General features: G+C 39.3%; 5 protein-coding genes across 6 annotated transcripts; 2 read left to right on the top strand and 3 right to left on the bottom strand.

Annotated features, from left to right (window-relative positions):
• Window positions 1–721: 721 nt before the first annotated feature.
• Window positions 722–3266, top strand: LOC116006825 (non-structural maintenance of chromosomes element 4 homolog A-like). Its single transcript, XM_031247322.1, has 7 exons — window positions 722–1189; window positions 1498–1578; window positions 1673–1925; window positions 2009–2099; window positions 2362–2578; window positions 2650–2741; window positions 2859–3266. The coding sequence occupies exons 1-7, from the start codon at window positions 1024–1026 to the stop codon at window positions 3108–3110; spliced, it is 1152 nt and encodes a 383-aa protein (XP_031103182.1). The 5' UTR covers window positions 722–1023; the 3' UTR covers window positions 3111–3266.
• Window positions 3267–3331: 65 nt separating this feature from the next.
• LOC116006824 (enoyl-[acyl-carrier-protein] reductase [NADH], chloroplastic-like) lies at window positions 3332–7393 on the bottom strand. Of its 2 annotated transcripts, none has more exons than XM_031247320.1 (13): window positions 7228–7393; window positions 6383–6700; window positions 5764–5873; window positions 5615–5670; window positions 5452–5536; window positions 5318–5365; window positions 4895–4969; window positions 4700–4811; window positions 4548–4599; window positions 4418–4469; window positions 4264–4321; window positions 3846–3944; window positions 3332–3695 (listed from the first exon to the last, which is right to left on the bottom strand). In XM_031247320.1, the coding sequence occupies exons 2-13, from the start codon at window positions 6657–6659 to the stop codon at window positions 3511–3513; spliced, it is 1209 nt and encodes a 402-aa protein (XP_031103180.1). In that variant the 5' UTR covers window positions 6660–6700; window positions 7228–7393; the 3' UTR covers window positions 3332–3510. The 2 variants fall into 2 exon arrangements, with proteins under 2 accessions (XP_031103180.1, XP_031103181.1); XM_031247321.1 differs by having other exon boundaries at window positions 6383–6695.
• Window positions 7394–8328: 935 nt separating this feature from the next.
• Window positions 8329–9337, bottom strand: LOC116007564 (18 kDa seed maturation protein). Its single transcript, XM_031248280.1, has 2 exons — window positions 9207–9337; window positions 8329–8865 (listed from the first exon to the last, which is right to left on the bottom strand). Exons 1-2 carry the CDS (start codon window positions 9291–9293, stop codon window positions 8482–8484), a joined length of 471 nt encoding a protein of 156 aa, XP_031104140.1. The 5' UTR covers window positions 9294–9337; the 3' UTR covers window positions 8329–8481.
• A 1468-nt stretch (window positions 9338–10805) lies between these two features.
• On the bottom strand, window positions 10806–12676 carry LOC116007169 (axoneme-associated protein mst101(2)-like). Its single transcript, XM_031247776.1, has 2 exons — window positions 12540–12676; window positions 10806–12450 (listed from the first exon to the last, which is right to left on the bottom strand). The coding sequence occupies exons 1-2, from the start codon at window positions 12627–12629 to the stop codon at window positions 10957–10959; spliced, it is 1584 nt and encodes a 527-aa protein (XP_031103636.1). The 5' UTR covers window positions 12630–12676; the 3' UTR covers window positions 10806–10956.
• A 9091-nt stretch (window positions 12677–21767) lies between these two features.
• Window positions 21768–25630, top strand: LOC116007582 (delta(12)-fatty-acid desaturase FAD2-like). Its single transcript, XM_031248299.1, has 2 exons — window positions 21768–21921; window positions 24338–25630. Exon 2 carries the CDS (start codon window positions 24343–24345, stop codon window positions 25489–25491), a length of 1149 nt encoding a protein of 382 aa, XP_031104159.1. The 5' UTR covers window positions 21768–21921; window positions 24338–24342; the 3' UTR covers window positions 25492–25630.
• Window positions 25631–25701: the final 71 nt, after the last annotated feature.

Here is a 25701-nt window from a genome sequence, read left to right as displayed (position 1 = left end):
AATTTTCTCGTTCCAAAAAAGAAAAGTTAACCCTACATAAAATGTGGAATTAAAAGAAAAAAGAAAATCCTAAAGGGACTTTTGGTGATCCACCATCGTTAAACTAATTCTAAGCTCACATAACCATATCCCTAGAATTATTGTAGAGGTAAATTGTGAATCGCGCAATCAGTTTACCGGTCAGATTATAGTCTTCATGTGTGTACAAGGGAACTAATTCTAAATCCATAGAATCTTGTCTATTGAGCTAATGTGAAGGTAAATTGCGAGTCGTGCAATCAGCCTATCGGCTAAACGGTCGCTCTAGCTATAACCTTTTAAGTCAGACGACGAACCAACTACACTAAGCCCGGAGAGACATTTATTTATTTATATGTATAGTTATAAATAAATAAATGGATGTCAATGCACAAATAAATACTCCGTAAATAGATAAATATATATGTGTGTGTACTACTATTTTCTACTTCAACTTTTTACTTCTACATACAAAATTTTGATGTAAACACTTGCATTAAAATTCATATAAAAAAGTAATTTATCAATGTCTGCAGTCTAACACATCAAAAAATAAAATTTAAAAAGTAAAATTTGAGAGTATTTAGCAGAACTCTATAAAATTACCATAGGCCTAAACGTAAAAATGGAAAGATGTCAAAAGAACGTGGGTACGGACCGATTCACCTGTGACTCTGTGAGGGGGCTCAGGATAGGAGCGAAAGGAGAGGGGAGGGTTAAGAGAGCGCGCACAAATTTTGCTTTCAACTTTTCACATACCTTTCAAATTCTAGGGCTTTTCCCCCCTTCTTTTCTCCATAAATTATCAATTCATCTTTTCAATTCTTTACTTATTTACTTCTTCTTCTTCAAATTCTCTCTCTCCGTATATACACGTATGCGTGATATGTATGCGTCCTCTTCTTCTAATCTAAAATTCCAAATATATGCATGATCTAGATTCCTGGAACATAGATTAAGCAAAGTGTCCTTCCTCTTTCGGAGATTTGCTGATTGTTGTTAACTATGGTGCGAGCAGCGAAGCGTGAAGCGGTAAGTACACGAAGTGGAGGAAACGGTGTAGCTGAGAGTAGCAACGGTAACAGTAACAATGGCAGCTCCGCTGAAGAAGACGCTCTCGACGGCAGATTTCTTCGATCTCGATACCTCAACATTAAGTCTAGGATTTGTGGTAATTTCCTTGTGTTCTACTACTCTGAATTAAGCTTTTTGTACAGGAATTACATGACGTCTTTAATACTTTATCTAACAGCTTTTTCATGACGATGCGTGTACTCCCCTAGTAAATGTTGATGAGGATCGGATTTGTTTTTTAAATTACTTACTGAATAAGGAATTTCGCTTGTTTTTATTTACTTATTCTTTGTTGCACTGCAATATAAAGTTGATTTTCTCATTACTTGATTTAAACTTGCGGGGAGGATATGTGGATTGTGATTTTTGGCGGATAACTGAAAATATTGTGTTTGCGTTCTGCAGATGAAAAGGATGATCTGTCCAAAGCTGATTCCGATAAGTTTACATCAATATTTGAAGAAGTTGAAAGGTTGCATGAGAAAGGTATCATTATACTTGCAACATTTACTGCTATTGTTCTCTTTTCCCTTGAGTGACTGTTGTTTCTTAATGCTTATCATAATTGATTGATATACAGTACAAAAACCTAGAGAACAAGTTGCAGATGCAGAAGCCTTGTTGGACATCACAAACACTTTGGTGACTTCTGTTAAGGCGCATAGCAATGAAGGAGTGACTCCTACAGATTTTCTTAATTGTTTGCTTAGACAGTTTGGTGATCAAGTAGGCCTTAGTTCTGGTACAGATGAGAGTCAGAATTCTATTCACTGGGAGGAGGTTGGGCTTGCTGTCTCCAATGTTTTCAAGAGTGCTCCTGGATGTTGTACAATGTTAGTACTAATTGGGGTCTCTTTCATTTGTCTTTTTGTTTAGGATTTCCTTTGAGAGCAAATTTAATTTTGTTTTCTTTTAGGATTGGGCCCATGACAACAGAAATTAAGCACCGAAAGCCTGTGGTGCAGAGAAAGCTTGTAAGGCCAACAGGAAATGAACGTCCAGAAGAGGTTAGAGTTCTCTGTTAATGTGGCCATGTTCTTTTAATCTATAATAATATTTGGCTTTATATGGAACTGCATGAAGCAACACGTAAATGGTTTTTGGCTTTAGTAGTATGATATGAAATTTGACTTGTTAATTGCATACATATTATATATTGTGTTTGACACTCCGTAGTATAATATTGCAGAATAACATGATGTGTTATTGTTCTGCTAAGTATTGGTGTGCTATCATTTCTAATGAACATGTTATTTTTAATTTCTGTAGCTTCCAGAGAGTGAAGCTGAAAAGAACACAGACACAGACAAAAATATGGCAACAATGTTCCAAATCTTAAGGAAGCACAGGAGGGTCAGACTTGAAGCTTTGCTGCTGAATAGAAGATCATTTGCACAAACAGTTGAGAATCTATTTGCTCTATCATTTCTAGTCAAAGATGGCAGGGCTCAAATAACTGTTGATGATAAGGGCGTTCACACAGTGGGTATGTTTCGCTAAGCTTAATCTCCAACTTCTCTTGCTCTGTTTCTCTTCTGACTGAACAATTTATTCCAGGACCTAGGAACGCCCCTTCTGCCAATGCAGTTCTTTCTGGAGAAGTTTCTTACCAACATTTTGTTTTCAGATTTGACTTTAAAGATTGGAAGGTACTTTTGAAACTACTTAAATCGTCTTTTCTACTATGCCCATATCTAACTTTGCTAGAATTCTTATCTCTCGCTCTTTGGAATTTTATTCACATGATGCTGCTTCTGCAATTGTAGCTAATGTTGGCATCTGTTGAGGCTGGGGAGGAATTAATGCCTCACAGAAATGAAGATGTCCCGGGTGATTCTCAATCAGCATCTACTCATGAAGAAACAGGAAGAGGTCCTTCAACCCCAATAAGGAAGTTGTCCAGGAACCGAGGTCTGGTTTTGCAGGAGCAGACAGTTGTGGAAGATTCACCCGAAGGTGATTCTTCAGGAGCAAGAGCGGCTGCCATTAGGAAGGGAAAACGTAAAATAGGAATCTGATTCTTCCCTAGAATGTGACTTAGGAATTTAATTCCAAGGAAAGTAACTTCGTTGTGATTTGTATATCCTTTTAGAATTTCTAAGAAAGATGTAATGTTTTTTGGCACATCATAGATGTTACTTTCTTGGTAATATAGTTACGAATGATTTATACTTGCCCTTATAATAGTCATTTCTTACATTTCAATTTGCCAATAACATTGCATAATAACACAAAAAACTTGTGCCATGGAGATGTAAAACAAAGCAAATCAGTTAAAACATCAAACAATTATCAAATATCAAGTGTTACTAAAGCTAGACAATAACTTAACCATACGGCCTATTCTATATAGAGAATGACAAGCAATTGACAGGCCATTACTTATTTTGGACGTCAAAACTCAAAAATTTTACAAACTCACACAGAAACAGCTTGTTTAACAGTCTCATGGCTCTTGTCTTTGGGGATGTCAAGATCCTTAAATACTGGGCTGTCAACTCCCACTCCCATTGCATTAAGCCCATTATCAACATACACAACAGCACCCGTGATGGCTGAAGCCAGAGGTGATGCAAGGAAAGCAGCAGCATTCCCAACCTCCTCTGTTAGAATGAATGATACAAAAAAAAAGTTGAGTTTTTGGAAGCAAAGAACAGTTTACGCTTTGAAACACGAGTGCACTATTTTCTCACAGCACATGATACAGAAAAAAGAGCTTGGGATATTGAAGAAGGAAACATGGCATTAGTCACCTGCAGACAACTCCTTTTGCAAGGGAGCATTCTCAATAGAATAGTCAATCATCATATCAATAAAGCCAATAGCTTTTGCTGCACGACTTCTCAGTGGACCTGAAAGAGTTTTCCTCTAATTAATACAACATATATTGATCTGAGGCACTTTAAAGTTCTAGAGGGATGCCATGAAACAAAACAGTTTTTAGTAACTAGACATTAATGGTCAGTCAAACTAATACTCAACCAAAGTTTGGACCATTAAACAGAAACATGAATTGTCACTTTCTAACAAGAATTTTCGTGTATATTCAAAAGGTTCAATACATAAAAATTTAACCACCAAGTACATTAAATAAGTTCACTATACCACTCCACTTCACTAATCTTAAATGAAAGTTATAACTAGTGGAGCAAATGCATAGGTGGATCATACCTGCAGAAATTGTGTTTACTCTGACCTTGTGCTTCCTTCCAGCTTCAAAAGCCAGGACCTTCACGAATTAAAAATTCCTTCTTAGCCATGCTCATATTTAAAGTTCATATATTTCAAAATGCAGACAGTAAAAAGAGGTTCAGAAAGGACTTACTCTAGTGTCACTCTCTAAAGCAGATTTTGCTGAGCTCATGCCACCTCCATATCTGCAGCATTTACAGAGAGCAATATAATAAAATACTGATAAACTGGAGAAATATTTGAGTACTTCAAGGGAGGTTTACCCTGGAATTATCCTTTCAGAAGCAATGTATGTTAAGGAGAGTGAAGCACCGCCTGCAAGGTAAAGAGAATCTCTAGTTTCACAAAATGCATGTATACTTTTTGAATTATGAATAAGCTGATTTATTTCACATAACAGTTAAAAAAGGTCTACCTGGATTCATAATGGGAAGAAAATGTTTAAGCAAAGAAATATAGGAATAGCTTGATGCGGATAATGCTGCAAGATATCCATATCTTGAAGTTTCAAGAAGTGGTTTGGTAACCTGTGTAAAAATTTTTATCAGGCATTATTATCAGGATTCAAAAAAAGAATACAAATAGTACTGAAATTAGAGTAAAAGTGTACCTCTGGACCATTAGCAAGGGAATGCACAAGAATGTCAATTGTGCCAAAATCCTGTCTCACAGTTTCAACAACTTCCTACAGGAAACACAAAAACCACCAGTTAAAAGGTTCGTTCATTTAGTCCTATTTAGGCAGTATCATTCCTAAAAATAAGTATAGCCCCATACAGTAATGTAATTACTAAGATGGTGGACCTTATTTGAAAGTTGATCTTAATAACATGAAGATGGAGTAAACCCAGTACGGCAGTACCACAGAATCTCATTTTAACAAGATATAAGTTCTTTAACTACAAATGATTTTGTCCTTCAAAAATCCACCTTTGAACATGTAGCAAGAAAGAGTCCAGAAACAGAATGTATATGTAAATACAGTAGATTATGGAACAATTATGTTTTGTTTTTTAAAGCAAAAATATGATACCTTAACAGTCCAATTTGAGGAGCCTGCATAACGCTTGTTGGCTTTTACCTGAATTATAATACACATATAAGTTTGGATTATGATTTTTTTTTTAATCATGTTTAATAAGGAATCAGATGAGGAGACGGTTTTACATCTTCAGGAACATCTTCGGGACTGTCGTAAACCGCATCTAGTGGGTACACTTTTTTTATTTCCATCAGTGAACCATCCGGCAAGCTGAATAGATATATGAATTGTTACTTAGTAGAAAAATATATTAACAATAATAAGGAAGAAGAAAAATCATGTCCTTACACTCGTGACTCGTCAAATTTCCCACGTCGCAGACTGCTCTCAAAAATATTTAGTGCCTGAATATAGAATAAAGTTACAAGAAAAAATATTTGGCTTATAACAAACTAGTGAATTACTTCAGCTATATACAGAGTTGCAGATATACATACAGGAACCCATGTACCAACAAGAATTTCAGCACCTGCAGCTGCAAGGGACTTTGCTATTGCCCATCCATAACCATTATCATCAGCTACACCAGCAATAAATGCCCTCTTGCCTGCAGACAGTGGTTAACTCTGTCACATCATGCAAATTGGTTGACAAATCACAAATTTCTTAAGCATGAAAAAAATGCATTGGCTGTTCAACTGGTATCTAAAACCTGTTCTATTTTTAGTACATGAGAATACAAAAAAATTACTGCAAATAAAAAAATAGCATTAAAAGAACATGCCAACAGAAAGGAATACTTTTGTTCTTCTGTGTAGGCAAGACACATTTATTTGGAAGATGTGAAAAAATGGAAAGTGTTTATTTCCTTTAGTCACAAATTGAAAAAGTTCTCTTTAACAGTCTTCCTAATTCAAAATTCTTTAGAACTATGCCAATCTGTATAAACAAACTTAAGGCATCTATTCAATCTTTGCCCAATTAGAGGTAGAACTGAGGAGAATTCCAAAGAGGATAGGAAGGCAGGCAAAGATAACAATAAATACATAAGAAAAGTCTTCACAAAAGCATAAGATGATACTTCACATAAATTACAAAAATGGACTAATAGAAAACCTCTCAAGTCAATTGGCAGCCCTGGCAAAGGGGCATTATCACTTGCACCGGACATTGCCTTTGTAACGATCCTTCTAGATTTTAGAGGAATGCAATTAAAGCCTTGAGAAGATAGCTTTGTTGCAGAGATAACACTCAAACTCTTAAGCTCAGCTGCAGATCTGCTCCTATTTTCTAAACCAAAACTTGCAGTGCTGGACTTGAAAATTTTACGAGATGCAGAAACACAGGGCTTCGCCGCTGCAATTTGCAGGCTAGGAGTAGCAGTTGCAGCCATTATAAGCAGCTTAAATTCACTAGAGTAAAGAGAAATCTGCACTGCAAGATGCAACAAGATCATGGCAAATTAGAGTAGAAAACAAACTCAAATCGCTCATACAACATTACTTTGTCAACGCATAAGCTACAGAAATGAGTTTATAGTGTCATGTACATTTGAAATGATCGTAAAATAACTTTGTAAAAAATCACCTGAAAAAACAAAAAGCTCAACAAGCATCTACTTCTCAATCTCAACAATATAAATCAAACGCGACAACTACGATGCAGTCCAGAGTAACATTAACTGTGAAACTACTTTTCAGCAGAAAACAAACCATACAAACTCACTTGCAGAAATCACCGACTATAATTGCTAAAATTAAAAACTAATAATATCACAAATAAACACCTGGAGAGAGGTCGATTCATTGAATCAAGCCGATAAAGAAGGCAAAGAAGAACGAAATGTTCGGATTATTGAAACACAAACAAAATGATTCATCTATATTCTACAAATGCATTCACATTTTGACCGAATCAGCATTTCAAAGGAGCATTTGGAAAATGATTATCCGGAAACTTACCTGCGGATCGACAAGGCCGAAGAGAGCGTGAAAGCTTAGGTCTCTCTCCCTTTCTCTCTCTTTGGTGTTATATAAATGCGGTGAGATGTGAGTGTAGAGGGTTTCGATGAAAACGAAGCTGAAAAAGTTTGGCGACGGAGGCCGTTGGGAAGCTTTGAAAGTGCCGCAGTTGTGAGTGAGTACAGGTGGGAAATTGCCAGCTATTATGAATTCACTGTTTTGCCCCTCCGTGTCTCTGGCCACTGGGTTGGTCTTGGGCTTGGGCTTTTGAATGTATGGGCCTTGATTCGAAAGTCAAATGCCCAATTTGAAGTCTGCACTGTGATGAGTCAATCAATCCCGGGTCCACTTTAAAAGTCCATATGTCCGCATTATTTTTTTTGGATGTAGTTCAGGTTTGAATTGCAAGACATTGAGACAACTGTAAGAATTAAAGCTACTCCGTACTCAAAGTCAATAATTAATGATCAAAATTTTAACGTTTTAGTTAAAATTAAATGTATCATTTCCACTCAATAACACTCCCATATATTACTTATTATTTTTATAATAGAGTATTTAATTTTGTATAAGTGAAAAACTTACAATGAACTGATTAATCAGTTCTCAAATTTAAAAAAAAAAAAGTCTATTCAGATTTATAACTTTATATACTTTCTAAGTCAACAATTTAACTAATTAAAATTATCCAATTAGCCTATGACTTATTGGTGATATTTGTAATGAGTGGTGTATTTTTTTTATTTTTTTTTAGGATTATACTTGAAATATTTTGCTCAATTACATAGGGGTTGTTTTATTCTACAAGTTAAAAGAAGCAAGAATTTATTAAATTAGTATGATTTTATGTGTTGAATAAAGGTAAATTTGAGTAAATTAATCTCAACGTGATTAATTTTGATCAAATTAATACCCGAAAGTTAAATTGACAAATTTCCTTACCAAAAAGAAAGTTAAATTGACAAATTTACATTTCACATAACAAACGTGACATTAGTCTTATGTGACACAATTAGATTAAATTAGTCTTATTTTAAGTACATACATTTATACGACTCAATTTACTGGATTAGTTTCAAGATTACTGGATTAGTTTCAAGATCACTTCATGAGAGAAATGTTATTCGATTTCACTATATTAGTCTTTAAGACAAATGTAATTCAATTTGAGTGAACTAGTCTAACTTCATGAGAAGATAGTATTTCATTTGGCATAATCTTATTTAATTCTTTTAAATATGGAATATCTTAATCTTAATTATAAGCACCGCCAGTTCCATAACCCTTGTTGACCTCACGCTCCGCATGGGTATTATGGGCAACGGTGGTCCTCTTAGTCCCCGTGGCGGTTCCGATCGGGCGCGACTCCACGACCCCCTCCGTCACCTGCCCCGTCGGCGCTCCGGTGCCGTGCCCCGGCAGGGCCGACATCTGATGAGCCCCCGTCGGATTCCCCGTCCTCCCGGTGGTCGAATACGAGTGCGGTTTGTCGGTGCCGGTGGTTGACGCGCCCTGCCGCGCCGCCGCGTTCTGCTCCTTCGCCTCCTGCTTGTTCAGCTCTGCCTGGTTGATCCTCTCCTCTTTCTTCTTGGTAGCCATCTCTTTCTCCATTGGATCATGAGCCGTCATTCTTTCCATCTAGAAATACCAATAGAACATTTAGAATTCTGAGTCAAGTATAAGACAAAAATGATTAATCAACAACTGACAATCTACCGTTCAACTCAACTATGGTTAGAGATCTAACAGTGCTTTCACTTTTACTACTACGAGATTATTTCTGGTTGCAGATTATTATTCAGTCAAGTATGAAACAAAAATGATTGAGAGGCAACTGACAATCTACCATTCAACTCAACTATGAGTAAAGGTCTAACACTGCTTTCACTTTTCTTACTACAAGATTAGATTTCTGGTAGCAGATTATTAGTCAGTATCGTTCATATATTGTCCATACGGGTAAAATTACCTTAAATTACCTTTTCTTGGACGACAGCTTTGGTTTTTTCCTTTCCGGATATTGCCGAGGCGCCGACGTTGGCGGCGGTCTCCTTCATGGCCTCCATTTTCTGCTGTTCTCCGGTGGTTTTCACTTTTCCGGTAACTTTGATAAACAGTAGTGCGTTTAGTACAGTACAAATTAGAAGATCGGGTTTTATACAGTCATGTAATGTCAAGGGTTAAGGGCACGTGTCATTTGGACGTAAATAAGTGCGAGGTGTTTCATACATACTTTTGTGGATGTGCTGACAAGTGTCGACAGATGTCTATTTGCCGAAGCTGCTTCCTCAGCTCGTTGTGGTGATTGTTTTCAGACTGCATGGATAAGTTTATAACATTTTCCTTCAGAATTTGGATAAGATTCATAAATCCTAATACTTATAAAATTATCCCCAAAAAATGAAAAACCTTTGTTTATTTTGAAATTTTTAATTTGCAAGAAATTTCGCAGTCACTTAGTCACTTATTTTATAGTTACTAATATTTTGCCCTTAAATATGTGGTACGGTCTACTAATAAAGGAATAGTCCACAAACATTTTGTACGTGAAAATTTCAATGAGTTCTCCGTCAAGAGAAAGAACACATTCAACCAAAAAGAAAAAAAAACACCTTTCATTCTAAGAGGAAAATGTAATAAAAGTGTACAATTCTTTGAGAATTTTCAATCATCAGGAGCCAACTTTGTGAAAATAAATAGCTTATTATACCTATTGGCCATTATTACATTATGTCATTATCTAACTTGCAATTTAATTCATCTACAACTGATTTCCTTCACCTGTATTCTTTATTTTATTCTTTAGGACATGAATTTTAGTCGTATGTTATATTGAAAAAAAAAAACTTTATTAACTTCTAGAAAACAAGCAAACTTTATTAACTTTTAGAAAATAAATATATACCAGCAGAAATAGAAAAAATCCAAATAGCATGATCATGTTGAGAATTAGTCCTTTTCAAAAAAATGTTGAGAATTAGTAGGTCGAGCAAACTTCATTACTGATTTATTAACGAATCAAATAGACAATTCAAAGTGTTGCTTAAGTGCTGACACTCCCTTAAAACACAGCTTGCATATGAATGATTAGAGGGATTACCGAACATCACATTACTTCAACCACGTTCCAAGATCGGTGAGAGAACCTCATCTATTGCAAGAGATTCAGCCAGGTGAGAACCATTCAAACAATCCAAATCTCATAACATCAAATTATTCCAACCACGTTCCAAGATCTACGAAAGAACCTCAAGAGCTTCAGCTAAGTGAGGGAAAAGAACCTCAAAAGCTTCAGCTAAGTGAGGGTCATTGAGCGGGCCATTCTTTGCAGCCAAGAAGTTCAATTGCCATTACTGTCAACCACAGCCCTTTGTGTAATAGGCCAAAATAATAAATTTGACTAGCTAAGAAGACTTAAAAATTAAAGTTATAGCCTTCCTACTATATTCCACCCACCCAAAGGGATTTTAATTATATGTCGTTAAATTAATATTGTCGCTATTACAGTACAATTTTATTAGTGACTTGTTTGAATGTTTTGTTATGTAACCACTTGCATGCACGTACACGAAACTATAATTCATTTATTCAGCAAATTTTATTCAAGTCTCCGAATACAAATACATACATGGCAGGCGTTGGATAAGATAGATACATAACTAAAAACAGCAAACGGCAAACAGCACAACCTAATCACACATAGATACTATAATGTAGTGATAATTGAGATCAGTAGTACGTAGGTCTGGTAGGAACGTCGGAAGCGTCTTCGTCGGGGTTTAGAACGCCAGTGGGCGGCTCGGAGTGAACCGGCGGGTTTAGATTGCCGGTGGGGTGATTGGGCGGCTGGGTGTGAACCGGCGCCGGCGCCGGCACCTCTCCACATATATTGGGAATTACGCGGTCACCATAAGCTGGAGGGGTTCCGAAATCGGTGGTTTCATCGTAGGTGGCAAAGCCACGGCCACCGGTCGCCACATGCCTTTCGGTAACGTTCAGGTTATGAGTTTCCCACTTGTTCACCTCCACGTCGTGCTGCATCGCTTCTTTCTCCCGCTTCGCCGCTTCTTTCTCCCGATTCGCCGCGTTTTTTTCCCGCTTCGCCGCGTCTTCCTCCCGCTTCGCCCATTCATGAGCTTCCTGCTTGTTCACCTCCGCGTTCCGCGTCGCCGCGCCTTTCTCCCGCGCCGACGCTTCTCTCTCCCGCGCCACCGCGTCTTTTTCTCGTTTCGCCGCTTCTCTCTCCCGCGCCGCCGCTTCTTTCTCACGCCTCGCGGCGATAAGAGCTTCCTGCTTGTTGGCTTCCGCGACGTACTGCATCTCCTCTTTCTCCCGTGTGGCGGCGAGGCGGGCGTCTTTCTCCCGGGCCGCCACGTCATGAGCTTCTCGCTTGTACGCCTCGGCGAGGCGCTGCATCTCCTCTTTCTCCCGTGCCGCGGCCGCGCTGGCGTCTTTCGCCCGCGCCGCCGCTTCAAGAGCTTCTCGCTTGTTTGCCTCGGCGAGGCGCTGCATCTCCTCTTTCTCCCGCGTCGCCGCGTCTAGAGCTTCTCGCTTGTTCGCCTCGGCTACGTGTTGCATCTCCTCTTTCTCCCGTGCCGCGGCGATGCGGGCGTTTTTCACCCGCGCCGCCGCGTCGAGAGCTTCTCGCTTGTTCACCTCCGCGAGGTTCCGCATCTCCTCTTTCTCCCGCGTCGCGGCGACTCGAGCGTCTTTCTCCCGCGCCGCCGCGTCGAGAGCTTCTCGCCTGTTCGCCTCCGCGAAGTGCTGCATCTCCTCTCTCTCCCGCTCCGCGGCGATTCTGGCGTCTTTCTCCCGCGTCGCCGCGACTCGAGCGTCTTTCTCCCGCGCCGCCGCGTCTAGAGCTTGTCCCTTGTTTGCCTCCGCCACGTGCTGCATCTCCTGTTTCTCCCGAGCCGCGGCGACTCTGGCGTCTTTCTCTCGCGCCGCGGCGACGCGGGCGTCATGAGCTTCTCGCTTGTTCACCTCGGCGACGTGCTGCATCTCCTCTTTCTTCCGCGTCGCCGCGTCTTTCTCCCGCATCGCGGCGACTCGGGCATCTTTCTCCCGCCCCACAGCGTCTTGAGCTTCCCGCTTGTGCATCTCCGCGTTGTACTGCATCTCCTCTCTCTCCCGCATCGCCGCGTCTCTCTCCCGCGCCGCCGCATCTCTCTCCCGCATCACCGCTTCTTTCTGCACCGGATCACAACCCGCCACCCTCTCCGCCTATCCAAAATGAACACAATAATTTGAATTAAAAGCAAAAAACAAAACCAAAAACCCAAAAAAAAAAAAAAAAAAAAAAAAAACTAAACCTGTTCTTGTACGATGATTGTGGTCTTCTCCTTCCCACCCTTGGCTGTGGCTGTAGCATAATCCATCTTCTCCTCCCTAGTTGCTTGCATTTTCGTAATTGTATATTTTCTTCTTTAAACCTCTTTGCTTTTGTGTTTTTCAGATTTCCTACTCATCTACTATAGTGTCTTTGGCGAGTTTAAATAGGTAGCTACGAAATGTAAGATGTCGTATTGGTTGAATCAATCTATTTCTTTTTTAGAAAATAAAATAAAATAAAATAGTGAATGCTGTCTAATTAATCATTGAAATGAGCAGAGCAGTGCCACGTTGATTGTAATGGGTAGGCGTGGAGCCTCCTAAACGTTCCTTATATATTGTTTTGCATGCCACGGGTTGTATTGAGATGAGAGCTCTACAGATAAAGGAGAAACTAGAGCTCTACAGATAAAAGGAGAAAGGAGAAACTGGATTAAATTGGTTGAATAATTTGTATGATAATTATACATTTTAGGGTCACACTTGTGTGAGACCGTCTCACGGATTCTTATTCGTGAGACAGGTCGGGTCGGGTCAAAACATCATGCAAATGTTATACTTATATGTGCAAATGTCATACTTATATGCTCAAATATAACAGTAATCAAGAATACAATTTTTGTTACTTATAAGAGAAAAAGTAATACATTTTTTATAATAAGTAATATTGACAAGTATCCCTTACTTATAAGGGCAAATATAATACTTTTGAGGAAAAATGTAATACTTTTAAATCGAAATGTAAAAGTATTGTATTTTCCCTTAAAAGTATTACAGTTACCCTTATAAGTAACAAAAATTTTATTCCTGATTAGTAATACATTTGAGCATATAAGTATGACATTTGTGCATATAAGTGTTACATTTGCATCTTGACCAGTCTCGACCCGACCCGTCTCATGGTGAGACGGTCTCACACAAGTTTTTGCCTACATTTTAAGTTTGATTTTTATGTGATTTATTTTTGGTTTTATTTTTTTTTTTGAATATATTTTTGGTTTTTTTTGTTTTTAGATGATTTAAGTTGGATTACCTTTTGTGTGAATATTTTGTTATTGCATGTTTCTCCTAGAATGTACATCGAGTAGTGACTATTGTTAAGTTATTCGGGAACAGGACAAGGCGGGACGGGGAGCGGTATTTCCGTCCCTGTCGCTGGAAATATTTTCTATCCTCGTCTCCATCGTCAGGGCAGGAATCGTCCCGTCGGGGACGGAACAAATTGCCACCCCTAAAAGAATTGTTAAAAACCATTTTAAAAAAAAAATAAAAAATTGAGATGTTTCATAAAAATTTTAAATCTATTATATGTACAAAAATTACTGATTATTATATGGTATTAGAATTATTTACAAAATATAATTTTAAATATATATTATATGGTATTATTATAATATCTTCAAAATATTATTTTAAATATATAAATACAACTTGTAGAAATTTTCATAAATATATGAGAATTACATTCATCATTCCTAGCAACCTACAAACTTCATAGTAAAATATTGTAAAACCATCTTTCAAGCCTGCAGGCACTCTAACTCAATTTATTATTCACCATAAAATCTCGTAATATAATCTTTATAGGCTACACAATCTTACAATTAAACTAACTTTTGAATCATAAACTCAATTCATCAAGCAAATCGTGAAGATTTACCTAGCTAAGAGATTATATATTTAAACTTCTTTAATTGGGAGGGAGTAATTAACGGCATTATCATAGAGGTTGACAAAAGGATTTTTAAGGTAAGAAGCCTCAATCCACAATCCTATCTCTACATGCAATCACATAATATATTCCACGAGTTAATTCTATTTTTTGTACTATATTTATAGGTGCATGTCAGTTCACTTCTAGTTATTTTTTTTAAGGACACCCGATCCACTTTTGTTCATATTATTATTGTGTCATTATTATTTTTGGTCCTTGGTGACTCTTATTCTATATCATATTCCACCATATCCTCAACACACTTTTATGATCAAATCAGAGTGTTTTATTGGGGTTTTGAACTAAAAGATTGTGTTTTATGTTCAGTGTCGCCCAATCGCACTATGATGAGAGAAATCATAAAAAAAAAAAAAGAAAAGAAGCAAAAGCATGTCTAATTGGAGCAAAAATTGCATAGGAAAGAACATACGAAAGCAAATTCGAGAAAAGACATGCAAAAGGAGCGTAGGCTGAGTTCGTGACGTGGACGCAAGGCTACGCACGGACAGTGACACACCCGTACAAGGCCCATGCATAACTCGATTAGAAATACGACCAATTTTCTACATGGACGTTGCACGCCCGTGCATGCGACGCCAATGCGGCGAACCCTAGAAGCACGATATAAAATCTCCTTTTTCCAAACATGGGAGACAACAACACCAGTAGGGCAAATCAATTTACACTCTAAAATTGTAGATATGTGCTAGCTTAGATTTTACGACATTTCAGTGATAGGAGTTGTTTTGGGATAAAAAATATCATGCCTAAATAATATCATGACTAAATAAAAATATTCGAATTTAAAAAAGACTAAAAATAAACTATAAACTATAAATTTAAAATAAAAAATGAAATTAACTATATATTCCACCCCTAACACTTTATCTTTTCATAGCAGTACGTACAGATCGAACAACTTGCATAAGTGGGATATCGACATGTTCTTAAAGATACGCGGATCGATATACGGAATTAGAGCTGCAGAGTATATATATATTCTATTTGAATCCTTTGCATGGTAGCTTAGATTATTTGATTAAAGTTGTGGAATCCAGACCTGCTTCGTTGCTCCAATCCTCATTGCTTCTTTTCCGTCCACCTCACATAATACGGTGTGAATGTTTTGAGTTAGCTATTTATGAATGCATATATATACACCACAAATTGCCAAGTATCTTATGATCTGATGATATCACTGTTACCATTCTAAAAGAAAAGTCTTAGATTTGAGTCTTATCCAAATCAAAGATGTAGGTATTATCATGTTAACATTGTTAAGTATGAAAAATAATATTTTTTTGAATTTTTTTTTTTGGATATATATATATATATACACACAAATTGGGCCATGCTTTGGTGGAGGAGCCCAGTTCACCATAAAAGCCCATTGAACATTTTATAACAAGAGTCCATATTATCTGATAACTGGACAACTAGACCACATAGTGCAATTACTAACACGCACGGACGGTGAGAATTGAAGTTGGCTCCACGGTATTATGGTCCATATATTACGGAGTATAAATCATGGTTGACGTTGGAATATGAATAGAAATATCTATTTTTTATATATATGAACAAATGTTAGTTTTTTTTTCCGATTTATAACTTTTTCTCTCTCCCGTTATTTTCTCTCGTGGAGTGTTTTTTTCCGACTAGGGTTTCGGTTTCCGGTCTTTTGGTTTTCTTTTCGTTTCTGGTTTGCGATTGCCATGGAGGCCGGAGGGTCGAGTAATTTAGCACAGGCGTGTGAGGCACTAACATTGGATGGCGACGATGAGGGAGTGGTTGTGGAGATTGAGGAGGAGGAACAGCTGCAGGTCGATTACCGTTTTACTCTTGTTGGAAGAGTGGTGACTGATCGGAGCGTAAGTTTGTTATTTTTCGTGATGTGATGGCGAAAGCATGGAAACCGGTGAAGGGTGTTCATATCACTGAGTTTGGTACTGGGAGGTTCCTGTTTCGTTTTTTCCATGAAGGGGATGTAGTTCGTGTGCTGGAGGATGGTCCGTGGACTTTTGATCAGAACCTGGTTGTGATGCGGCGGATTGAGCAAGGTGAAAATCCGGCGGAGTTGGAGTTGAATGAGGCATCGTTCTGGCTTTAGGTACATAGTCTACCTTCGGGTTTCATGTCTGAGAAGGTGGCGAGAGTTGTTGGAGATTCGGTTGGTAGGTTCCAATCAGCGGATCCTCGAAATTTCGACAGCAGTAAGAAGACGTTTATGAGGGTGAGGGTTAAGTTAAATATCCAGAAACCTTTGCGTGTTAGGATGAGGATGAAGAAACCAGGGGGGGAATGGTTCTGGGTGGACTTTCTCTACGAGAGGCTACCATCATTCTGTTTTCACTGTGGTGTGATCGGTCACAGCGATAGGTTCTGTCCGGTAGCTTTTGCGACACCGGTGGTAGGGAAGGAGAAGCCGTTTGGACCTTGGTTGCGTACTGGTGGGAAGAAGCCGCCGCCTGTTCCGTCTAACCGGTGGTTGGTGCTGGACCCGTCAACGGTCGATTCTCCACCAGAGTTGCCAGTTGGGGGTTTGGTAACGGCTAGCAGTAATGGTGACTTAACTCGGCATTTATTGTCGGGTAAAGGGGTTACTGGTTTTTCAAATGATGGAGGTGATCATTTAGGGCGTAATTATGGGGGTACTAATGAGGGTGTTAATGCTGAGGGTGTTAATGCTGATAGTGATTGTGAGGGTGTCGTGGTTGTAGAACAAAAGAGAAGGAGAATGTGGCCTTCTGATGGGGTTCGTGAGGCGTATGAGGATGGGTCTAGTTTAATGATAGTTGATGGTCAGTTATTGAATATTACTGATGAGATGGGTCCTGGTTCCCAGGCCCACCCGGCCCAATGAGTTGCCTAAGTTGGAACTGTCGAGGGTTGGGTAACTCTCTGGCAGTTCATGTACTGTTAGGTTTTGTGCATCATCATAAACCTGACATGTTATTTCTTTCTGAAACTTTAAGTAGTTCTGACCGTATGGAGAGAGTTCGGGTTCAATTAAAGTATGAGAATTGTTTTGTTGTGAGTGCTCAAGGGCGGAGTGGAGGTTTAGCATTGCTGTGGAATGGTGGTTTGGATGTGGAGGTGGTGGGTTATTCAAACCACTACATTGATACGTTAGTGTCTTCCGGGGGGTCTACTCCGCGGTGGCGTTTCACTGGTTACTACGGCAGCCCGGAGAGGCACCGAAGACATTACTCTTGGGATTTATTAAGGTACTTGTCTACTCTTTACACTATTCCTTGGGTTTTAATGGGGGATTTCAACGATTTATTATGGGATTGGGAGAAGGTGGGCAGGGTTCATCATCCTGAGTGGCTGTTACGGGAGAAGGTGGGCAGGGTTCATCATCCTGAGTGGCTGTTACGAGGGTTCCGGGAGGCAGTGAGTGAGAGTGGTCTTACTGACTTCGGGTTTGAAGGGTTTCAGTTCACGTGGGAAAGAAGCCGGGGGACGGAGAGGTGGGTTCAGGAGAAGCTAGATCGTATTTTGGTTACGGGGGATTGGCGGGATTTGTTTGGTGATGCCCGGGCTTGGTCTCTTGAAGGAAGCTGTTCTGACCATATGCCAATTTTATTAAAATTGGCGTCTGCAAGAAGGAGGGTGGGTAAAAATAAGGTGAGGTATGAGAATGCTTGGGGTTACTATGATGAATGTCGTAGGGTAGTGAATGATACATGGGAGGGGATGAATGGCTGTGATATTGTGCATAAATTATATTGCTGTAAAGAAGCTGCATGGAGATGGGGGAGGCGGACGTTTAAGGGTATGGGGGCGGAAATTATTTCTTGTCGTCAGGAGATGAGTCGGCTTCGGGCAGTGCGGGGTGGCGGGAATGGTCATGATTTTATCGTGATGTAGCGTCGGTATTTTATGTTATTGAAAGTCCAATGTGATGGTTGGCGTCAACGAGCGAAGGAGAGGTGGTATACGGGGGGTGATGTGAATAGTAGATTTTTTCACAATTCTGTGAATGGGCGTCGAAGGCATAATTATATACGGGGAGTGAGGGATGTTGAGGGGAATTTAATTTCGGATGAGGAGGGTATGGGGGCAGTGGTTTTAAGCTATTTTACTGGTTTGTACACGGCGGAGGAGGGAAGTGGTGGTCCTGTGTTAGAATATTTGGAGAGGAAGGTGTCGAGTGAGCAGAATGAGATGCTGTTGCGGGATTTTTCCCATGAGGAGGTCCGGGCCGCAGTATTTGCCATGCATCCTGATAAATCTCCGGGTCCGAATGGTCTTTCTCCAGCTTTTTTCCAGATTCACTGGCCTGTTTTGGGTAATGAGGTACTCTCTTTTTGTCAGTCTTTTCTGCTTTCTGGTTGTTTACCTGCAACTGTCAATGATACCCATATAGCCTTGATCCCAAAAATTAAAAACCCACAGTTAATGTCTGACTTTCGGCCTATATCTTTATGCAATGTCTTATATCGTATATTAGGGAAAGTCTTGTCTATGCGTCTTCGGGTTTTGCTTGACTCAATTGTTTCCACTGCTCAGAGTGCTTTTATTCCGGGTCGTTCAATTATTGATAATATAATGATAGCTTACGAGTCTAGTCATGCTTTGAATAGGGGTCAGGGTACTGGGGTGGGTCTGTAGCTTTAAAAGTTGATATGAGCAAAGCTTACGACCGGGTGGAGTGGGGTCTTTTAGGAGCTGTTTTGTTGAGATTGGGGTTCAGTGAGAGGTGGGTCAGTTTGATGAAGGAGCGTGTGTGTACGGTCAAATATAATGTGTTGGTGAATGGTAGGGAGTGGGGTCCTATTACTCCTACTAGGGGTCTCCGTTAGGGTGACCCTCTTTCCCCTTGTCTTTTTATTCTCCTTGCTGAAAGCTTGAGTGCTATGTTACGGGTTCAGGAGAGTGAGGGTGCATTACATGGGGTTCGTATTGCTAGGAATGCTCCGTCCATTTCCCATTTATTCTTTGCTGACGATTGTCTATTCTTCTTTCGGGCAAATAATTTAGAAGCGGGTCTTATTCGTGAGGTGTTAAGGGAGTATGGGCAAGCTAGCGGTCAACGAGTGAATTATGATAAAACTTTAATTGTTTTTGGGAGACAGGTGAGTAGGGAGGATAAGGAGGCTGTATGTGAGGTCTTGGGTGTGCATGTACAGCAGGGGAGGGAACGATATCTTGGTTTGCCGGGTTTAGTTGGTCGTGGGAAGAGAGAGGTGTTGGACTTTATTAAGGAAAAGGTAAGAGCTCGGATTAACCATTGGGGGAACCGTTTTTTGTCTAGGGGGGGTAGAGAGGTTCTGTTAAAAACAGTTCTTCAGAGTATTCCGAATTATGCTATGAATGTGTTTCTTCTTCCAAAAACTCTTTCTAGTGAGCTTGAGCGTTTAATGAACTCTTTTTGGTGGGGTTGTGAGCAAAGAGGGAGTTCGGGGATAAGGTGGAGTACTTGGGGTGCGCTGTGTAGACCAAAGAAATTTGGGGGTATGAGTTTTAGATTGGTAAGAGAGATGAACCTCGCTATGTTAGGGAAACAAGGGTGGAAACTTTTTTCTAATCCGGCTGCTTTGGTTACCCGGGTGTTTAAAGCTCGGTATTTCCCTAATTGCTCGTTTCTTGAAGCTAGTTTGGGTTCTAATCCTTCTTTTGTTTGGTTTAGCGTGAGGGAGTCTCAATCTATGATTCGGGAGGGTTCCCGAGTGTGTGTAGGGGATGGAAATATGGCTCGGGTTTGGGGAGTGCCATGGTTACCAGATTCTTCTAATCCTTACATATCTACTCCGGCGATGGACTATTTGGGTAATCCTTTAATTAACTCTCTTTTTGTTCCAAACACTTTGAGATGAGATGGTGAGGTGGTGAGGGACATTTTTAATGCTAGGGATGTTCACCTAATAATGAGCTTGCCTACTTCATATAGACCGGTGGGGGATTCTTGGTTTTGGGGGGAGGACGTGTCGGGGGAGTATTCTGTGAAAAGTGCATACATGTTATTAACAGGGAGGTTGAGTGTGGTGGATGAGGTGTGTTGGGGTGGGATGTGGGAGTGGGAGTTACCTCCAAAGATAAAGTGTTTTTTTTGGGCTTTGTGTTCTAATAAGTTGCCTACTAAAGATTTGTTGGCTATCAAACGAGTGCCTTGTGATCTGATTTGTCCTATGTGTGGCTTGGCACCGGAGTCCACGATTCAACTTTTTGCGAATTGCAGTTTTATGCATGAATGTTGGCGTGAATTACATGTGAATTGGCGGATGGATTATGTGGATTGTCTTGATACTTGGATTAAGGATATTTGGTCATCTTTGCATAAAGACTTGATTATTAAATTGATTTTAGTTTGTTGGGCAGCATGGGATAATCGTAACAGGATGGTGTTTAGTCAACAATGCATGACTCCTAAACTTATGGTGGCAGCTGCTTTGCATTACTATAATGATTGGCTCAAGATTAAGGTGAACACTTCCACACAGACTGATACATACTACACGCTGGCAGCCTCCCATGCATGGCTTTTTGAAGATAAATGTTGATGTTGCAATGGATTGTGTTAATCATAGAATGGGGTTTGGTTGGGTTGTGAGAGGAGAGGGCGGAGTAGTTAGGGGAATGGGATGGAAAGTCGAAGATGGTATGTTCTCGGTTCAAGGCAAGCAACTCCTCTTTCCGACGCTAAGCGCAAAAGGCACTCGAAGGAGTAGTGGGACCAACCATAGGGTTATAGTGGTAAATCCTGCCACCTCAGACTCCTATTTCCCCTCACGTGTCAACAAGAAAGTTGGGTGCTCTCCCTTAATGTGGTAGGACTCTGTTTCAGGTCTTGACGTTGGCCTGATTAAAAAAGGCATCCTCGTCGCAGCAAAGCCCGTGTACAATGCTAAAAAAAAACTTAGTCAAAAACGAGACAGCAGAGGCAGTTGGAATACGGGAGGTTTTGAGTTGGGTTAAGCGGAAGGGTTGGAGCCGGGTTATTATAGAGACTAATGCTCAGGTCGTTACGAACGCGGTGAGTGGCGGTCGAAGCGGTGGTCCTTTTGGTTTACTTATTGAAGATATTAGACTTCTTTTAAATCAGTTAGATTTGGTTTCTATTCAGTTTGTAAAGAGGGAAGCACATATGCTTGCACATACTATAGCGAAGAAATCTTTGGATGATTCGTGTATAGGTGTGGGGGATTATTTTGACTATATCCCTCGTTTTGTTTCTTGTATTGCTTGTTTGGATTTTGCTGAGGTTTAATATATGTGGTTTTGTTGGTTTAAAAAAAAAAAATATATATATATATATATATATATATATATATATATATATGAACAAATATTACATTATAATGGAATCATTAATATTTAAAAAAAATTATTAAAATTAAATTTATAACACATAAAAATAATTTTAAATCTAATTAAATTACCGTACCATTATATTAGTAATCATAAAATTACAAATTTAATTTTTATAAATCAATCATAGACAGATTAGACTAGTTTATCTCATTTTCGGACCAACCGTGGTCTCGCGACTGCGCAGTGCGTGAGCGCACAAAGCAGTTAAATACCTGTGTCTCCGCTGCTTTGAGAGAGAAGACACACTTCTCGGAAGGTAGAGAGAGAGAGAGAGAGAAGTGGGTGGAGATAGGAGCTCAGTGAGGCAGAGAAAAGCGGAAATATCTCTTGAGGTTCATTTCTTCTACTGTGCTCTTCGTGTAGCTCTACGTATTTTTGTGCATACACTCCCGGATCTAACGGTTTTGTTTGCATCTGCATCATGCATTCATGAGAGTGATGAATCTGTAACCGATTTCCGATTTCAATGTGTTTTGGATTTTAACAGATCTGTCGTTTATTGCTGTTTTTCAGTATTCTCTGTTATAGTTTCAGCTGGATTCTCCCTCTGTTATATTTTCACGATGAAGGCTTGTTAGACTCATCAGATATAGCACCATTTGAGATAATATTTGGGACACTTAGTACAATTTTTCCATTTTAGTGTACAATTTTATGTACTAATTACTGAGCATTTGTGTGTTTTTTCCTCAAAAAGCTTTACTTTTTATTTTATTTTTTTCTTCCCGGATGGTTTGCAAGCTGTTCTTTAATTATGAAGTTTTTGCAGCAGTGTAGTAGAGAATGTGTGTGTGTGTGTGTGTGTGTTTTTTTTTTTTTTTTTTTAATTGGGAATTATTTGTTCTTTATTTGTCTGAAGTTGTTAAAGAGTACTGTTCTTCCACAGCATCATAATTTCTTATCAATTATTGTTTTTTGTTTTTATTGTTTGCTAGATTGTGAAATGCCTGATTTTGTTTTTGCCCCAGTAAAAAAGCAAGTCCACTATGAGATTAAAGTCAATATTCAACCTTATATTGCTGGAAGTAAATAGTAGAATCATGGCACCGAATGAAAAGAACTGACTCCAATATTTTCCTTGTATGTGGGACCCCGAATGCTCCAGCTTTCTCTTAGTGGAACCCTACTTTTGACAATAAGATTCCACATGATTGAGATTTAATGTTAATTTTCCTTGTTATGTACTCCTTTTCTTGTTTAACTTTTCTACCTTGAATAGCTTTAGTAAGATGTAAAAATGTAAAATACTTTTCTACCATGTCAGTTAGATTAAATATTTGGAAGTTGATTCTATGAATTTTGGACATTGAGATTTCAGTTTTGGCATCCTAGTTTGCCAATCATTAGCTGGATGCTTTTTCTTTGGTAAATGAAATACACTGTTAATTGCTTGCAGTTAAAAGCCTGCTTAGATTGGTGCAATTTTGGTCTCATTAGATTAGGAGTATCAATAATTTTTAAGTCTTTTTAGCATAGTATGGATTGTGGTATTCTGAATCTGTTTAATTTGTACTCTTGTAAAACTGTAATAGAAGACTCATTATGATAAAATAGTTTGATCTTCTGCTGAACAGGTAAAACTATTTTTTTGGGTCTTATGCTGTGCTGTAAAATTATAAGTTTGTTCTGCTCCACGCACAAACATGCTTGCGTGGTCTTCACTTCTTCATTGTGAGAGAATGATGTGTCTTTGATTTTACCTTCCATTTCTGGGTTTTGAGGCTTGTTTTTGTCCCACGGATTTTCTTATCTTTTTAAGATCAGTAACATGTGATGTCCCTTGCACTTGTCTGGATGATGACATGATTCTCTTATTTTATTCTGATGATGGGCTAGTTGATCTTGGTTCTATTATTTATGGCTATTGTCTACTTCTTAGATCATGTGGTCCATCCCATTTCATTATGTCTTATGATAATTGAATGCTCTTGTTCCCTGGTTTAGTTGATTGGTTCTGAATGCTTGAACTTAAATGGGTGCTGTACAACCGTATTTGTCATTTTTCTATCTTTTCCTTATATTTTTTCAGAATTTCCTTTTTATCTCTGCAATGTTAATCTGAAATTATTGTTCTCTTAATTAATAGACAATCAACATGCCAATTTGTTGTCATTGACAATTATGAATTCTGATGTTACCTATTGAGAAATAAGGATGCTTGGTTGATTAACTCTGTTTTTTCTTTGGCATATTAAATAATTATAGATGTTTCTTTCCCAAATGACCTCATTCAACAAAGTCGGCTCAGGTGCCACATAAATTTGGTGGTCATGCTTTGTAAAATGTGTATGGTTGTTATCGCATATGCGTATATACTACACAGTATTTAATATTTTTGAGTTCAAGTTGGTATTCTTTATATGTTGGCTTGTCACCCAAATGATTTCATTTGTCAAACTGATATTGGATATAGGATATTCTATGAAAATATCTCATTCATTTCGTTTGATTGTATGGTGATAATAATTCTTTATAGCCTGAACATACAGTCTCCTATATATACACGATTCTCTTGCCTAAAATTTGTTAAACTAGTGGGCCATGAACATTAAATAAATATTACACTTAATTGATTTGAAGTAGTCACATGCTCTTTGCATACAAAAATAATAATATGGTTGTTGAGTATGTGACCAGTCTAGAGTACACAACCTTAATTATTTTGTATTTTAATTTTATTAGTTCTTTGGTCCAGAGTACTGACTCTCTTTATTGCAATTTATGTGACAATTATTTGTCTTATTGCAGGAAAAATGGGCGCTGGAGGCAGAATGGCTGTACCCGCTGAGGGCAAGATGTCTAAACATGATATTCAGCGTGTTCCATATGCTAAACCACCTTTTACTTTAGGTGAGATCAAGAAAGCAATTCCACCCCATTGTTTCCAACGGTCTGTCCTCCGCTCATTCTCTTATGTTGTTTACGACCTCATAATTGCCTCTATCCTCTACTATGTTGCTACCAACTACTTCCGTCTCCTCCCACACCCTCTCTCCTACCTGGCCTGGCCGCTTTACTGGATCTGCCAGGGCTGTGTGCTGACTGGAGTTTGGGTCATTGCCCATGAATGTGGCCACCATGCCTTCAGTGACTACCAGTGGCTGGATGACACTGTCGGCCTTATCCTGCACTCCGCCCTCCTTGTTCCATTCTTCTCCTGGAAATATAGCCATCGCCGCCACCATTCCAACACTGGTTCCCTTGAGCGGGATGAGGTCTTTGTCCCCAAGCAGAAGTCTGATCTCGGCTGGTATGCCAAATATCTCAATAACCCACCAGGCAGAGCATTCACACTCCTTATCCAGCTTACCCTAGGATGGCCTCTATACTTGATGTTCAATGCCTCTGGCAGACCATACCCCCGCTTCGCCTGCCACTATGATCCCTATGGCCCTATATACTCAGACCGCGAGCGCATCCAGATCTTCATCTCTGATACCGGGATCTTCGCTGCAACCTACGTGCTGTATAAGCTAGCAGCTGCCAAGGGGCTCGCGTGGGTTGTCTGTGTCTACGGTGTCCCATTACTCATCGTGAACGGGTTCCTTGTTTTGATCACATACCTGCAGCACACCCACCCTGCACTGCCACACTACAATTCCTCAGAGTGGGATTGGCTAAGGGGCGCTCTCTCCACAGTCGACAGAGACTACGGGATCCTCAACAAGGTGTTCCACAACATCACAGATACTCACGTAGCGCATCATCTGTTCTCCACCATGCCCCACTATCATGCAATGGAGGCCACGAAGGCTATCAAGCCAATTCTGGGCGAGTACTATCAGTTCGATGGCACGCCAATCTTTGCAGCAATGTTTAGGGAAGCCAAGGAGTGTATTTATGTTGAGCCAGATGAAGGTGACAAGAACAAGGGTGTCTTCTGGTACAAGAATAAACTTTGAATTGTTAGGAAAAAAACGTACGATTTTCTTGCTTTCTTGTTGCAATGTTTTGATTGTTGTTCTAAATGTATGCCGTTTTGTTTAATGTATTAGAAATACTGGTTGCGGTTGAATAAACTTTGCAGCATGAGTTATGAAATTATCTGTCCCTGCAGGATTAGTAGCCAAAACTAAAAAAAAAAAATGGAACTAAAAATGAACTTTGTTGCA

Source organism: Ipomoea triloba, chromosome 15 (assembly GCF_003576645.1).
Source record: "Ipomoea triloba cultivar NCNSP0323 chromosome 15, ASM357664v1".
NCBI lineage: Eukaryota > Viridiplantae > Streptophyta > Magnoliopsida > Solanales > Convolvulaceae > Ipomoea > Ipomoea triloba.
This window is presented reverse-complemented; position numbering and strand designations above follow the sequence as displayed.

Coding starts and splice junctions, on each gene's coding strand:
- LOC116006825 (XM_031247322.1), top strand. CDS start 1,024: ATGGTGCGAGCAGCGAAGCGTGAAGCGGTAAGTACACGAAGTGGAGGA. Junction 1,190..1,497: donor CATTAAGTCTAGGATTTGTG/GTAATTTCCTTG, acceptor TGCGTTCTGCAG/ATGAAAAGGATGATCTGTCC. Junction 2,100..2,361: donor GAAATGAACGTCCAGAAGAG/GTTAGAGTTCTC, acceptor TAATTTCTGTAG/CTTCCAGAGAGTGAAGCTGA.
- LOC116006824 (XM_031247320.1), bottom strand. CDS start 6,659: ATGGCTGCAACTGCTACTCCTAGCCTGCAAATTGCAGCGGCGAAGCCC. Junction 3,945..4,263: donor AGTAAACACAATTTCTGCAG/GTATGATCCACC, acceptor AAACTCTTTCAG/GTCCACTGAGAAGTCGTGCA. Junction 3,696..3,845: donor GCAAAAGGAGTTGTCTGCAG/GTGACTAATGCC, acceptor TCATTCTAACAG/AGGAGGTTGGGAATGCTGCT.
- LOC116007564 (XM_031248280.1), bottom strand. CDS start 9,293: ATGGAGGCCATGAAGGAGACCGCCGCCAACGTCGGCGCCTCGGCAATA. Junction 8,866..9,206: donor AAGCTGTCGTCCAAGAAAAG/GTAATTTAAGGT, acceptor TGGTATTTCTAG/ATGGAAAGAATGACGGCTCA.
- LOC116007169 (XM_031247776.1), bottom strand. CDS start 12,629: ATGCAAGCAACTAGGGAGGAGAAGATGGATTATGCTACAGCCACAGCC. Junction 12,451..12,539: donor CAATCATCGTACAAGAACAG/GTTTAGTTTTTT, acceptor CATTTTGGATAG/GCGGAGAGGGTGGCGGGTTG.
- LOC116007582 (XM_031248299.1), top strand. CDS start 24,343: ATGGGCGCTGGAGGCAGAATGGCTGTACCCGCTGAGGGCAAGATGTCT.